Source organism: Zeus faber, assembly GCF_960531495.2.
Source record: "Zeus faber genome assembly, chromosome: 20".
Taxonomy (NCBI): Eukaryota; Metazoa; Chordata; class Actinopteri; order Zeiformes; family Zeidae; genus Zeus; species Zeus faber.
The window spans coordinates 12,088,363-12,101,068 of record NC_137207.1 but is presented as its reverse complement, the minus strand read 5'-3'; the positions used below and the strand labels follow the sequence as shown (position 1 = coordinate 12,101,068).

General features: G+C 46.9%; 1 protein-coding gene across 2 annotated transcripts in view; it reads right to left on the bottom strand.

Moving 5' to 3' along the window:
- Nucleotides 1–408: 408 nt before the first annotated feature.
- Nucleotides 409–12,706, bottom strand: part of fasn (fatty acid synthase) — a 35,719-nt gene continuing 23,421 nt past the window's right edge. For both annotated transcript variants that reach the window (XM_080020752.1, XM_080020753.1), the window contains exons 22-42: nucleotides 12,146–12,462; nucleotides 11,470–11,871; nucleotides 10,381–10,545; nucleotides 10,072–10,187; nucleotides 9,733–9,887; nucleotides 9,429–9,632; nucleotides 8,457–8,607; nucleotides 8,097–8,275; nucleotides 7,099–7,218; nucleotides 6,752–6,874; nucleotides 6,434–6,657; nucleotides 5,733–5,931; nucleotides 4,789–4,940; nucleotides 4,583–4,674; nucleotides 3,794–4,188; nucleotides 2,958–3,149; nucleotides 2,581–2,808; nucleotides 1,846–2,057; nucleotides 1,643–1,741; nucleotides 1,309–1,560; nucleotides 409–795 (exon numbers count right to left, since the gene is read on the bottom strand). In XM_080020752.1, coding sequence (XP_079876878.1) covers nucleotides 658–795; nucleotides 1,309–1,560; nucleotides 1,643–1,741; nucleotides 1,846–2,057; nucleotides 2,581–2,808; nucleotides 2,958–3,149; nucleotides 3,794–4,188; nucleotides 4,583–4,674; nucleotides 4,789–4,940; nucleotides 5,733–5,931; nucleotides 6,434–6,657; nucleotides 6,752–6,874; nucleotides 7,099–7,218; nucleotides 8,097–8,275; nucleotides 8,457–8,607; nucleotides 9,429–9,632; nucleotides 9,733–9,887; nucleotides 10,072–10,187; nucleotides 10,381–10,545; nucleotides 11,470–11,871; nucleotides 12,146–12,462 — 4,115 coding nt within the window. In that variant the 3' untranslated portion in view covers nucleotides 409–657. The remainder of the gene's footprint in view (nucleotides 796–1,308; nucleotides 1,561–1,642; nucleotides 1,742–1,845; nucleotides 2,058–2,580; nucleotides 2,809–2,957; nucleotides 3,150–3,793; nucleotides 4,189–4,582; nucleotides 4,675–4,788; nucleotides 4,941–5,732; nucleotides 5,932–6,433; nucleotides 6,658–6,751; nucleotides 6,875–7,098; nucleotides 7,219–8,096; nucleotides 8,276–8,456; nucleotides 8,608–9,428; nucleotides 9,633–9,732; nucleotides 9,888–10,071; nucleotides 10,188–10,380; nucleotides 10,546–11,469; nucleotides 11,872–12,145; nucleotides 12,463–12,706) is intronic.

The following is a 12,706-nucleotide window of genomic DNA, read 5'->3' as shown; positions in this document are numbered from 1 at the left end:
CACAGACACACAGCTTTTACATACATTTAAAGCTGTAGCCACCCTTTAGCACACAGTGACAGGTTTGGGGTGATGCGCGCTAAAAGGTTAGGTAGGCACTAATCTGTTGACATGGCAACCACGCCAGCACCTGTCACAAGGTGCTGGCGTGAGGTGGGGACAGGATATTTATTCTCAGTTGTTTGGAAATTACAGCATCGCGTCATCATACAACACAGGGTAGACACGTATATATATATATATATATATATATATATATATATATATATATATATATATATATATATATATATATATATATATATATATATATATATATATATATATATATATATATATATATATATATATATATATATATATATATATATATATATATATATAAAAAAAAAAAAAAGATTAGTTGGTAACATAATGAGATTAAAATGGGCTTGTTGTTAGAAACTAAAGAAAACACCTTTTGTTTCCATGGGAATTTACCCAAGAGCTGTGATAGATTGGTAGGTGACCCCCGGAAAGAGCCGTATTAATGGGATTGAGGAAGGTGAAACATCAAGACTTAAGGTGCATTAAGGAGGTGAGGCAACAATATAGACCCTAAACATCAACACTGAAGTGAAGGAACAACGGTTGGAGGGGGCCGGCGCCGGCGACGTCCTAGCCTTCCCTGACGGAGACGCGCGGTTCCGCCAGCGAGCTGTGGATGATGCTGCTGATGGAGTCGACGCCCTCGCCCTCCAGGAAGGTGCGGTGGTCACCCTCGATCACGTGCACGGACACCTTGCCGTCGCACACCTGAGGAGGAGTCACAAACCGTTATTTGAGAGGCACAACGCGGTTGAATGACGGCAAGGAAGGGCGGTTAGAAACATGGAATAAATCTAAAATCTTCCTATACAGAACTTCACAGACTTCTTTCCCTTGGAAATAAATCCATCACCTATGTCGCGAAAGTATAAAGTGGGTTGGGCTCATCTCGAACCGGTGAGTGGAGCGGACTCCGATGCAGAAGAAATACCAGGACAAAAGAATGAGTCAAAATGTTTGTTCAAATGAAGGCGCGCTTTACGACTATTTCATCATTTTTAACGCCTGATATTTGGGAAAACTGAATCCAATAAATGTTTTTCTTTTTTCTACCCGCCGAGACCTGGTTTCTGTCGTGAACTATGTCTTTAGTTTCCAATTCACAAATATGTCGATTCTCAGAACGTTGGAACCCCGGCGCGCCCTGGACAAGTGGATACAAGACACCAGGCGTTCCACGGACGGGAACGTTGACGGCACGCCCGGCGTGTCCTTCCTCACCTCCCCGAGCTTGTAATCGGCCCCCAGATTGTCCCCGTAGTCGCTGCTGGTCTTGGCGCGCAGCAGCGTCACGTTGCCGTGGTACTTGACGGCCGGCACGTAGCCGTCGGCCGCCTTCAGCTTGTAGTAGAAGGTGGCGGCGGCGAAGCGCAGTGACTTGCGGCTGACGTTCTTGTGGCTGGAGGTGATGAGGTCCACGGCTGCGCTGACGCGAGCCTCCAGGTCGGCCAGCGGACGCAGCGTCTCCAGACACTGGTTTGGGGGGGGGGGGGGGGGTTAGTAAGAGAAAAGTACCAGGAGGACGTGACATCATCAACCCTCAAAGGGCGTCTACCTTGTTGTACTCTATGTCGGTGAACTGCTGGATGAAGGCGCACAGAGCCTCCGTCTCCGCCTCCGACTCCTTGCCCGGCGTCAGCTTGGCCCTGTAGCTCTGCGGGGGGAAGAGACGCCACGGCGCACGAGGGGTTAGCCCGTGAACCCAACCGTCTGTACTGAATTTGGCAACGCCACGCCTCTCCCCTCCCCCCACCTCACCTGCGTGTAGGCGGCCACGTAGGAATGCGATCCGTCGAACAGGAAGAGGAACTCGACGGGCCGCCCCTGGGTCTGCAGCTGCGAGCACATCTCGAAGGCCACGCAGGCGCCGAAGGAGTAGCCGGCGACGCGGTACGGCCCCTCCGGCTGCACCTGCCGCACGCAGTCCACGTAGTACGCCGCCAGGGACTGGATGCTGTCCAGCGGGGCGGCTGCAGTCGGGGCAGGAGGTCAAAACGCGTCAGACCGCGACGCCCGAAACTCTCGGGTCACGCGGATCATACCGACATCGCTTTTGATTAAGTGATCGTTTTATTGCCATTTTCAACACAGCTCATCTTGGAACGTGGGGTACAGATTATGACCCCTTGTATGTGTTTTCTATCAGGAGAAAACAGTTCAAAACTAACTTCTGTCGGGCTAACATTTTACTTAATTCAACATATGCAAACCTACACCAAAATGTAAAGGTCTGTTGACATGCATATTGGGATTTGTTTTATTTGATGACTTTTCTTTCTTTTTTTTGTTTGTTTGTTTTCTCCCCGAATGTACTATTCAGTCACTTCAATTATTTATTGTAAATGATTAATTTCTCATTTCCTTGTGATGTCTGTAAAGCACTTGGAGCTGCAAACGTTTTATGAAAGGTGCTGCACAAACAAACACCACCACAACTACGACGACGACTGCTGGCCAAGTCAGGTGACTAAGGCGGCGACGTCAGGTGCGTACCCTGGGTGCACTGCAGGCCATAGCAGGGCACGCTGAGCTTGGAGGTGAGGGACTTGAAAGCTGCGATGGAGCCCTCGATGGGGTGCACCAGGAAGAGCGGTCTCTCCTGGCTCGGGACCTGGTTGAGGCGGGTCACGGTGGGGGCGTCGGGGTTGACCAGCAGCAGGTTCAGGTCGGGCTCCAGGAGGGCGTGGACCCCGGCCCTCTTCGCCGGGGACTGACGGGACTCTGCCGAGGCGCAGGGACGGATGCCGTTATTAATGTCTGGTGTTGTGTAATGTGGTGTTGCTTACAGAACAATAGAGATAAATCATTCTAAAATAAGTCTGAATTTATTTTTGATCTTTTATAAGACAGAGGGGGTGCCAGCTTGGTACCTTCTGAGGCCGCAGGCTTGCTGCTGGACAGCTCTCGGAGCTTGTTGATGGTGAGCTGTCGGATCTCCCTCATGGCCATGACGATGTCGTAGTCGCGCTCCAGCGTCTGCCTCACCTCCACGCCCATCAGGGAGTCCAGGCCCAGGTCGGCCAGCGAGGCTTCGGCGTTCAGGCTGGACACATCACGCACCCCTGAAGGAAAAACAAAACAAATCAAATCAAACAAACAACCTTTAGTTCACCGTTGAGAAAGAATCCTCATTTACAATTAAATGCCATGAAGGACGGAATAAATAAATAAAATCTATTAAAAAAAAAACAAATAAAAAATGAATAGAAATAAAAACAAACAATTAAAATCAACACAAAACACATGAGCATATAAGGCACAGGGAAAGAGCTTAATAAGTAAATACATTGTAGAATTCCAATTAAAATTACTTGGTTTAAAATAAAAATATATATATTCCATTGATTCATGCGTCAATTCAATCGCTGAATAGATCTGAAAAATGGTGATATTGATACTTTGATTGGAAGCTGTGTCACCATTTTCCATTTCAACTATTTAATTTAAATATTCTTTTTTGTATTACACTGCATCTGTGAAATATTTTAGTACCTCTTCCAAAAAGTTGGCAGCAATTCTTATGTATAGAACATATCGACATAGAATCATATCGGGAGCCATCTCACCAATATTGAATAGAATCATGACCCATTAGCAATCATATCCAATCCAAAGTCCTGCCCAATACCTAGCGCTAGTATTCATGCCATTTCATACACTTTCATCATAGAAATCTCAGCCAAATCAGCTCTGGACTGGACTTTACCCAGGATGTTGGCCACGGCCTCCACCAGGTCTCTCTGCCCGCCTCCCTCGCTCTTCACCACCGTCCTCTCCGCCAGCACGAAGCTGGACATGACAGGTCGTCTCAGGCTCAGAAAGCGGTCCAAAACGTCCAGGCAGGAGGCCACACGCTGTGGCAGCGTGCCGCCAATCACCGCGTCGTTGCCGCCCATGGTCTCCAGCACCACGCCAACGTCGCCGATGGCCCCCCACTGCACCGCCAGGCCGGGCAGGCCGTCGTGGCAGCGCTGCTCGCACACGCGCTCCATGGCCGAGTTGGCAAAGCCGTAGTTGCTCTGGCCGGCGTTGCCGCGCCCGCAGCTTACCGAGGAAAAGGCCACAAAGTGGCTGAGCTCCGGGCACGACTTCCTGGTCACTCTGGAGGGAAGAGATGGAGAGAAAGACAGAGATGTGAAAGAGTGAACCCTGATGCAGCCTGAGCAAAGACTGAATAATATAGGACTTTTAAACAGATATTGTGGTAAAATAGCGATAGCCTTTGGCCGCTGATCTGGACAATCCATTGGAACTCATAATCATGGGTAATTTTGAACAATTTTGCACTCCTTTTCTTATCATTTCATTATTTATATATATATTTTTTAATTAAATTATATACATATATTATACCAAAAATATGAATATAGCAATATGATAACAGACGGCAAAATAAGATATTATAGTATTATAGTGAATGCAATCACACATATTCATTCATCATTCCACAAGTGAGACCTGTGAGCGATTTGTGTTGTTTTTATGTGCGTCTTACTTGTCCAGGTGTAAGGTGCCGTCGTATTTTGGTTTGTTAACGTCAAGGAAGAGCTGAGGTGTCAAGTTCTCCAGCATGCCGTCTTTCAAAACCTGAGGGTATGGCAGACAGACGAGTCTTAGACAGAGATAAAGGAACGCTGAAGTATCGAGGTGTAAAAATGGCTTTAAATGGGGTAGAGGGGGAGACCGGATGGAGAGCAGTACCATAGCAAGATGGAAGACACCGCCCACAGGGCCCAGCCTGCAGGCTTCAGTGATCAGTCTCTCTGCACCCTCTACGGTGCTGACGTCGCTGGTGGAAACCAGAACCTCCACGCCCTGAGCCTGCCAGTCACGCACACGTTTGGCCTGGTAACCTGGAAGAAGTCACAGTATAATCTGCCATTACAATTTGGAGAAGACTTTGGCTTTCAGATGGAAGACCCAGACCAGTTGTTTGCGTTTACTGAGGGTTGGGCTAGATTTATGTGGTGTAGGGAAAAATCTTACGGTTAACCGACAATAACAATTTTGACCGATTAATACTATCAGTTAAAAAATACGACGCGTGCAACGTCACGTGACGTCATTGCACATACATTTTTTTGTATTTCATTCTTTTACTGGTGAGATTTACAGCAATACATATGGTGTGTGATATGAAATATAAACACAATAATCAGTGATTAGTTATCATCATTGACTATCTTCCATCCTATGTTCAAGGACTTGTGGAGAAACAAAACTTTTCAGTGGCTTCGCTCGTCACGAGGAGAGGGACAGTCCATCCAACATATAGGGGATTCCTTTTGTCTGTGTCCGATTATTATTAATAATTTCTAGGGCTGTACCAGACTGAGAATTTTGTCAATTGAATCGCATTCAGCTGTTCAGTGCGAATATTCAACAATTCAGCCGGCATGGGCAAACTGAGGAACGGGGCACGAGCCGGGATCAGAAATCACCACATCCCCGTTCCTCCAAATAAAACAACTAAAAACACACTGTTTTTAGACGCCTCTTCTCTAAGCGATAAGTGTTAATGATCGGTTAATGAGGGTCGGCTATCGGTTAGAAAAATAATTCTAAATAAGCATCCCTAATACAGTGTGCTAAGTAAAGTAGGATCTAGTTACCGTCCAGGGTACAAAGTCATTAATCTCCCTCACCGTTTCTGATCCCTGATCGGGATGTGAGCACCAGTTTGCGGGCTCCTCTTTCCGTAAGCCAGTGGGCCAGCTCCAGGCCAAAACCGCCCAGTCCACCGGTGATGATGAAAGAGTGGGAGGGCGGGCAGAAGGTGCGGCAGATCGCCCGCAGGGCCAGAGGAGGCACAGACTGAGCCACTGCAGCCTCCTCAGAACGAACCTATAGACAGTAAAAAAACAGAATGGACTGTTAAGCACGGGGAAACGTAAAAAGATATGAGTTGAAGGGCAGGCTGTTTTGTAAGAATTACAGTATGACATTTCCGACCACTAGAGGGAGCACCGGTCTGTTATAACCTGATCAAAACAATCTGTCTTCACAATATTGTACAAGCTAGTCTCATTTTGATTCTAATGTAGCCCAAACAGGGCGTCTTCGTTGCATTGCTTTCTCATTTTCACAGAAAATAGTCTGTGTCCATAGAGAGTGAGATAGACTGCGCCAATAAGTAAACTGGGCTTTGTAAACAAAGACAAAAGAAGATGCAACTATAACAAACCGACCAAGAGTTTTGCAGCATAAACCATCCATTCCATTCATTTTTATGTTTAGTTTTTGCACCTCTAAGGCTTTACAACAACATCAAGTAAGCCAGTGACTTATGCTTGTAGGTAATCTGAAAAGAACATTCAAAAATAACTAAATCGGAGTTGAAGCTGACCTGCAGGAGGACCTTTCCGATGTGCTTGCCCTGGGCCATGTAGCGGAAGGCGCCCTCCACTTGGTCCCTCCCGAACACGGTGGTCTTCAGGGGCTGGACGACACCCCCCGCGATGCCCTCCTGGAGCAGTTGGGAAACCTCCTCCCACTCCCGGTTTCCCTCCTCGAACAGGGCGTCCAGCAGGATGCCGTGGAACGCCACGTTCTTCAAGAACAGGGCCATGCCTGGGGTGGAGAAGCACCGGGGAAACAACCACGAGTCAAAACAGCGGCTTTGGAGGATCCTCAAACCGATGGTGTTAACCAGCGTGACTCTGACCCAGAGGTGAGTTGTTGGAGAGGTCGTATTTTCCGATTTCCAAGAAGCGCCCGTGTCTGGCGAGGCAGCGGAGGCTGGCCTGCAGCTTCTCCTCGGCCAGAGAGTTCAGCACCAGGTCCACACCTGTACATGTACACATGCGTGAAATTTTTTACGCAAACACAAAAAAAATAAAAAATAAAAATAAATAAAAATTGGGATAGTATTTTATATAAAATTTAGAAAAAAAATAGTCAGTCATGCTGTGGGAGATTAAAGATTATTTGGTTGTTATTTTTTATTGCTACAAATGGTACTATGCTTTTTCTGAGTATAATTTCTAACACTTTAAACATAGCATGTCCGACCTTTGCCCTGCGTGTGAAGCAAAACATGCTGTTCGAAGGAGGCATCCCTGGAGTTTGCAAAGGACTCAGCTGTGAGCTGAGGAAACCTCTCCTGCAGGTAGGCTCTCTTCTCTGCCGAGCCTGAAAGCAACCGAGGAACACAAGAGACATTGTAATCACTAAGAGGGACAACTGAACCAGTTTTAAACTGAGAAAATCCTCGAAGCCAAAGATGGCGTTGAGCAAAATTGAATTACGAATTGTGACTGATGATTTGTTGTATGTGTTGTGTATTACTCAGACAAACTTTTTAATATGTATGTAAGTGGTGAACATTTTGTTCAAAAATAAATAAAATCCATATTTGGTCATTTGTTTTAGCTGTCACTTTGTAAGAAACAGGCGTTTAATGTATTTGCGTTTATGCATGTGCTCCTCTTTGTGCCGTTTACATTGTTGGTGGCGGGGTCTGCCTTTCCCGGCAAAAATGCACTGATCCGGCATGCACAAGGAGTGAATTTAATAAAACAGAGTAGATAGTTGTTGTCAGTAAACTGCTGACATGGATGCACATTCCGACAAACTTTCAAGGAAATAATTTGACCGTCTTTCAACGAAGAAGAGGGTAAATTTGTGTGGCCATCCCCACGCTCACTCAGGAGAGGAGCCCGTGTCATGACACGTGTCTATCTGCTCCTGGGCTAATTCCAGCTAGCCCTCTCTCTACAATAAACCGGTGTTTCCAATGCCGTCATCTGTATCTCTGTGCTGGGGGGCCCCGAAAACGCCACTTGGGTGGTGTGTGGTGGCAAAACTGCTACAATTTGGATGTTGTGGAATGGAATTCTGGAACTTTTAAATTCCGGAAAGTAAAACCCACCCAACACGACGCTTTAATGGATTATCACTTTGCTCTTTGAGATAAATTAATTTGACGCCCAATGTGCTTCGAACACCTCAGTGGATTAACTTCAAAATCCTAATCATCGATCAAATCTGGTTAAACTGCTTCCACCGACCGACAGTGGTGAAGACCCGGCATTTCTTGCTCAAGGCGATGGCGATGGCCGCCTGGCCGACGCCCCCTGAGCCCGAGTGGATGAGGACGCTCTCCCCGGGACGCAGGCGGCCGCGCACCACCAGGGAGTAGTAGGCTGTGGCATAGACCACGGGCACGGAGGCCGCTTGCTCCAGGGTCCTGAGAAAGGAAGGTGGAATTGGTAGAGCCAAATGTTCAACTTGAAAAGGTACCTAGTTGCGTCATTATTTTAAATTCAACACATAACTTTAAACAGTGAATGTCTCGCAGAGTGTACACGGCCAATATTCAGATTCCCCTCTACTACTTCTACTCAATGAGAAACACTCCTTCGCCTCACCATTTCGGGGGCACGTCCCACAGGAAGCGTCTGTCTGCGTCCACGCAGGTTGCCAGGCCCTTGGCGGGCAGCAGCCCCATCACCCGCATACCGCTGGGGCTGCGGCCCGAGAACTCCATTCCCAGCATGCACTGCTGCAGGGCCAAGTCTCCTACGAGGAAAGAGAACATCTCTGTACTGGCAAGGATATGGCAACGTAATACTCTATCACAAAATATAGGACATAACACCAAAGATTGTGGGTTTTAACTCAATACTTTCTGAATACAAATCGAGAAGTATTAAAAAATCATTCATACGTTAAGATATGAAGGAACATTAGATATAATTGTTTTATAACATTAGCGCAACACAGCAAATACTGTCCTCCCAAGAAAAATAAAAGTTTGCCATCTTAAATAGACCTAACATTTTGATGGAAGAGTGCCTTCAACCTCTGTTCTTTTTTAAAACATTTTGTTATATTCTTAAGATACAACACTGTCTAACAGTATATGTGTCTGTAAAACAAAGATGCAATACAAACTAGAGGACTGGAACAAGACATTCAACTTAACTTTCTGTAAATATTAATACTGTTACTTTGATTTCTGATACAGTATTTGAAAATAAAGAACGTTGATGGAATCATTATATTTGGGACATTGTTTTTGCGTAATGCATCTGTCGGACACCGGTCAGGCTACATATGCGTATTGTATCGTTACATTATGTCATTTAGTAGATGCTTCTGTCCAAACCGACTTAAAATATAAGAACCCACATCACAGTCCGGATCGGAAAAGCTTTCAGTCAGGACAGAGGACGGCACCTTTGGTGACGTCAAAGTTTTGTGTTTTTTAAATTAGTGAATTTCTGTTTTCTGACTCATAAAAAACAATGTCAAGTTTGATGTCAAATGAATGAAAAATGGATTGCACGTCAATGCCCATGTTCCACTGACCCCCGGTGTGTTCTCCTCAGTATAGATACCTGGGATGGCGTCCGGCGGCAGCTTGCCGGTGGCTAGCATGATGTCCCGGAAGTTCAGTGAGCTGTAGTACACGCTGCACAGCTGCACGTCGGGGCCGGTGGCGATGAAGTGGCGGAGGGGGGATGCGATCCAGCGCAGGGAGGACAAGTCGCCGCGGGTCAACACGTTGACGTAGGCCTGCTCCGTCAGCTCTTCGCTGAGGTCTGATGCAGGGTAAACATTGGAAGAACACCGGTGGTGAAAGCGCTCAACCTCGCCACAACGTATTCAGCAGTGAAACGATGACTCTGGGGTGGCTCGTACCTTGGGTGATGAGCTGGTGTCGGAAGACGCCCCAGCGGCCGTCCCGGGACACGTTCATCACCAGGTCCTTCTCCAGAACCGCCCGCATGGAGCCGTGGCCGGGCAGGAGTGTCGGTGCGGAGGAGGTTTCGTCCAGGTTGGACACGAATGCACAGCTGATGAGAAATGAGAAGTGGAAGGACAAAGAAGAAAACACGTCTCAGCTTCGATTACATCTTCCACACACCTACATGTACAGGCAGGTCAGACAGATATCCAAAGGCTCAAATGCAATGTGGATATTAAAAATGTATGTTTGTATCTTTGTGCGTGTGTGTGAAAACTTCAGGGGTGTCCTACCGTATGCGGTGGCCCCCGGGCTCCTGACGGAGGCAGTTGACCATTCCCACAATTCCACAGTGGCTTTGAGAGGCAGTGAGCCACACAGGGGAACTGGAGGACTCAGCCAGCGTCGCCTGAAGGACAGACAGTGAAAATCCCTTCAATATATAAAAAGTCTTTCTTTTCCTTGACTATTACATTTACACTGTCGCATCAACAAAAGGGAATTTCTCCAACGTTTCAAGTCAAATTTAGATATTTTTCAGGGGAGACGCATCTTCCCCTTCGTGTCAGTGCTGATATTACTGAAAGCCGTCATCCGCCCACCTTGAGGGTTTCCACCCATTTGTAGTCCATTGCGTCGACGGGAAGGAAGACGGGCGTCCTGCTCGGTGCCGGGCGGCGACAAAGGAACAGGGCCGAACCGTAGAAGGACTTTTTGATGGCCACTAGTTTGAGAGAGGCCTCTGAGAACACTGCCTCCCACTCAGCCTGGACAGAAGGGGACGGAAAGGATAAAGGCACGCACTGCAATATTCAAGTTCAAGTTCAAGAGATTATTTGTCACATACATATACATACGTTCATACATATATGCAGTGAAATGTCATGACACCCGGTGATTACGCACAATAAGCTCTATAAATACTAAAAAATACCAAAATGTGCGTAATCGACACAATATGTGGCCTTAACAGGGGTTCCCAAACTGGGGTCCACGGCTCCCTGGGGGAGCCCTCAGTGGAATTTCAAATGCAATTTATTTTGATTAAATATTATTGTTTTACATGTCTTAAAGGGATAGAGTGCTGCATGCAATGGTATATAGAGGGTTCAACTAGCTCCTGTGAAATGAGGATCTATACATCTTGTGTCTTGACCAGTTGAAATAAAAAAAAAGATCTTAGTTTTAAATGCGGTTACACATTGAGTGACCTCTCAGAAAAAGGAGTTTGCTTTAACTTTTCACTGTCATGTTGGAGTCTAAATCTAAAGTCACATTTCAAGATAAGTGACTTTTTCGGGAGAGAAATCATCTGCCATTATATCATAGTTAGTATTTAAAAAGTTTATAAAACCTTAGTAAACAGCTCTGCTACTGCTCATGTGACTGGCGTGCATTGGAATTTGACACCAGCAACATTCTGATCAGCACAGCATTACATGGAGAATATAATTCATATTTTCTTCATTAAGTAACATTAGATACAATTTATTACATCTACCCATTACATTACATCTAAGTTTGTTGAGGTTGTGGACCTTGGAAAATATTGCTCTGAGCTTCAGCTTCTAAAATAGTAAAAATAATAATAAAATGAACTAGGCAGTTCATATGAAACTGTCATGGTGTTATTTTTTAGTGTGGGACCAACTACGTAATGATCACGGCTGCGGTTGGAGCTTTCTGCCTACCTGTGTGAGAAGTTCCTGCTGGCTATTCTTATTTTGGGACGTTGTGGAGAGGAAGGCCACGGTCTCCCCCAGAGTCTCCCCCTTCAGCAGGGTGTGGAAAAGGAGGAATCCTCCCTCTTTGGCACCGGAGGCGAGGTTGGCCACTAGCTCCATTGCCCTGGCCCCCATCGTGCCCCAGGCGTGATTACACACCACCAGATCGGCTCCTCCCAGCATGCTGGGAGCGGGGCCCGTCATGGGGTCCCACTGGGCCATGGCCACACCCAGCTCCTCCATGACGCCCTGGTGCGGTGCAAGGAGGTCTGCTGTGGAGGCCGTGGCCGTGTAGTCCAAACGGAGCATGGGCTGGATGTTGAGAAGGGGCACGGTGCGGGAAAAGAGCTGGCCGTCACTTGAGAGAGCCTGCTGGGGGGGGGGGGGGGTAGAGAGGGGGGAGCCATTAAGGAGATGGTCTACCAGCAGCGCATGAGTTTTCTTTTTCTTATTTTTCTTTAAACTTTAGCTGTGTATTCTGACTGATGAGATTTTATGCAATATCAATACCAACATAACAAGGTTGAAAGATCTTTATAACTGTTTTTCAAATGTAAGTTTCAATATAAAACAAATATTCAAAGTGGCTATGGCAAGGTAAGCCATATCTGAAGTGATCTTTCAAAGTGCCCTTCGCTCTCACCTCCAGGACTTTGATCTTGCCCGGGGTGGTGTTCTCCATGGCAATATCCAGGCAGTGTCGGAGGGCGGGGGCGTCCAGCAGACCCCCCAGCAGGGGGTCCTGGAGCAGGCAGACCCTCTCCTTTTCCACCGTCTGCTCCAGCTCCGAGCGCAGGTTCCCGTTCAGCTCCAGGCCGCACAGCAGGGCCAGCAGTCGCGACAGGCCCCGCTCGGGAGGCTCCAAGGTGGGCGGCGGGCTGTCGGACTCCCCCTGCAGACCTGGGATGGAGAGTTTGACGTCGTGGAGAGCAAGCTTAGCCTGCAGCTTGTGGATCCAACCTGGAGGAGGGAAATTGAAACTGAGTGATACTTTTGTATTGTTTAATTCGGTGGTATAGCGCAATCATGAAGTTAGGTCCTTATTATATTATGATACATTACTTTGTAGTCCAAGTTAATGTACAATTTCAAATGTATCTCAATGCAAGGTCTGAAATATTAAGGGGATTTGGCATGGTATGGTAACATTATTATTCACAGTTACTCAGACAATCGTGAACAGGTGCTTTCGCGACGTAGTTGC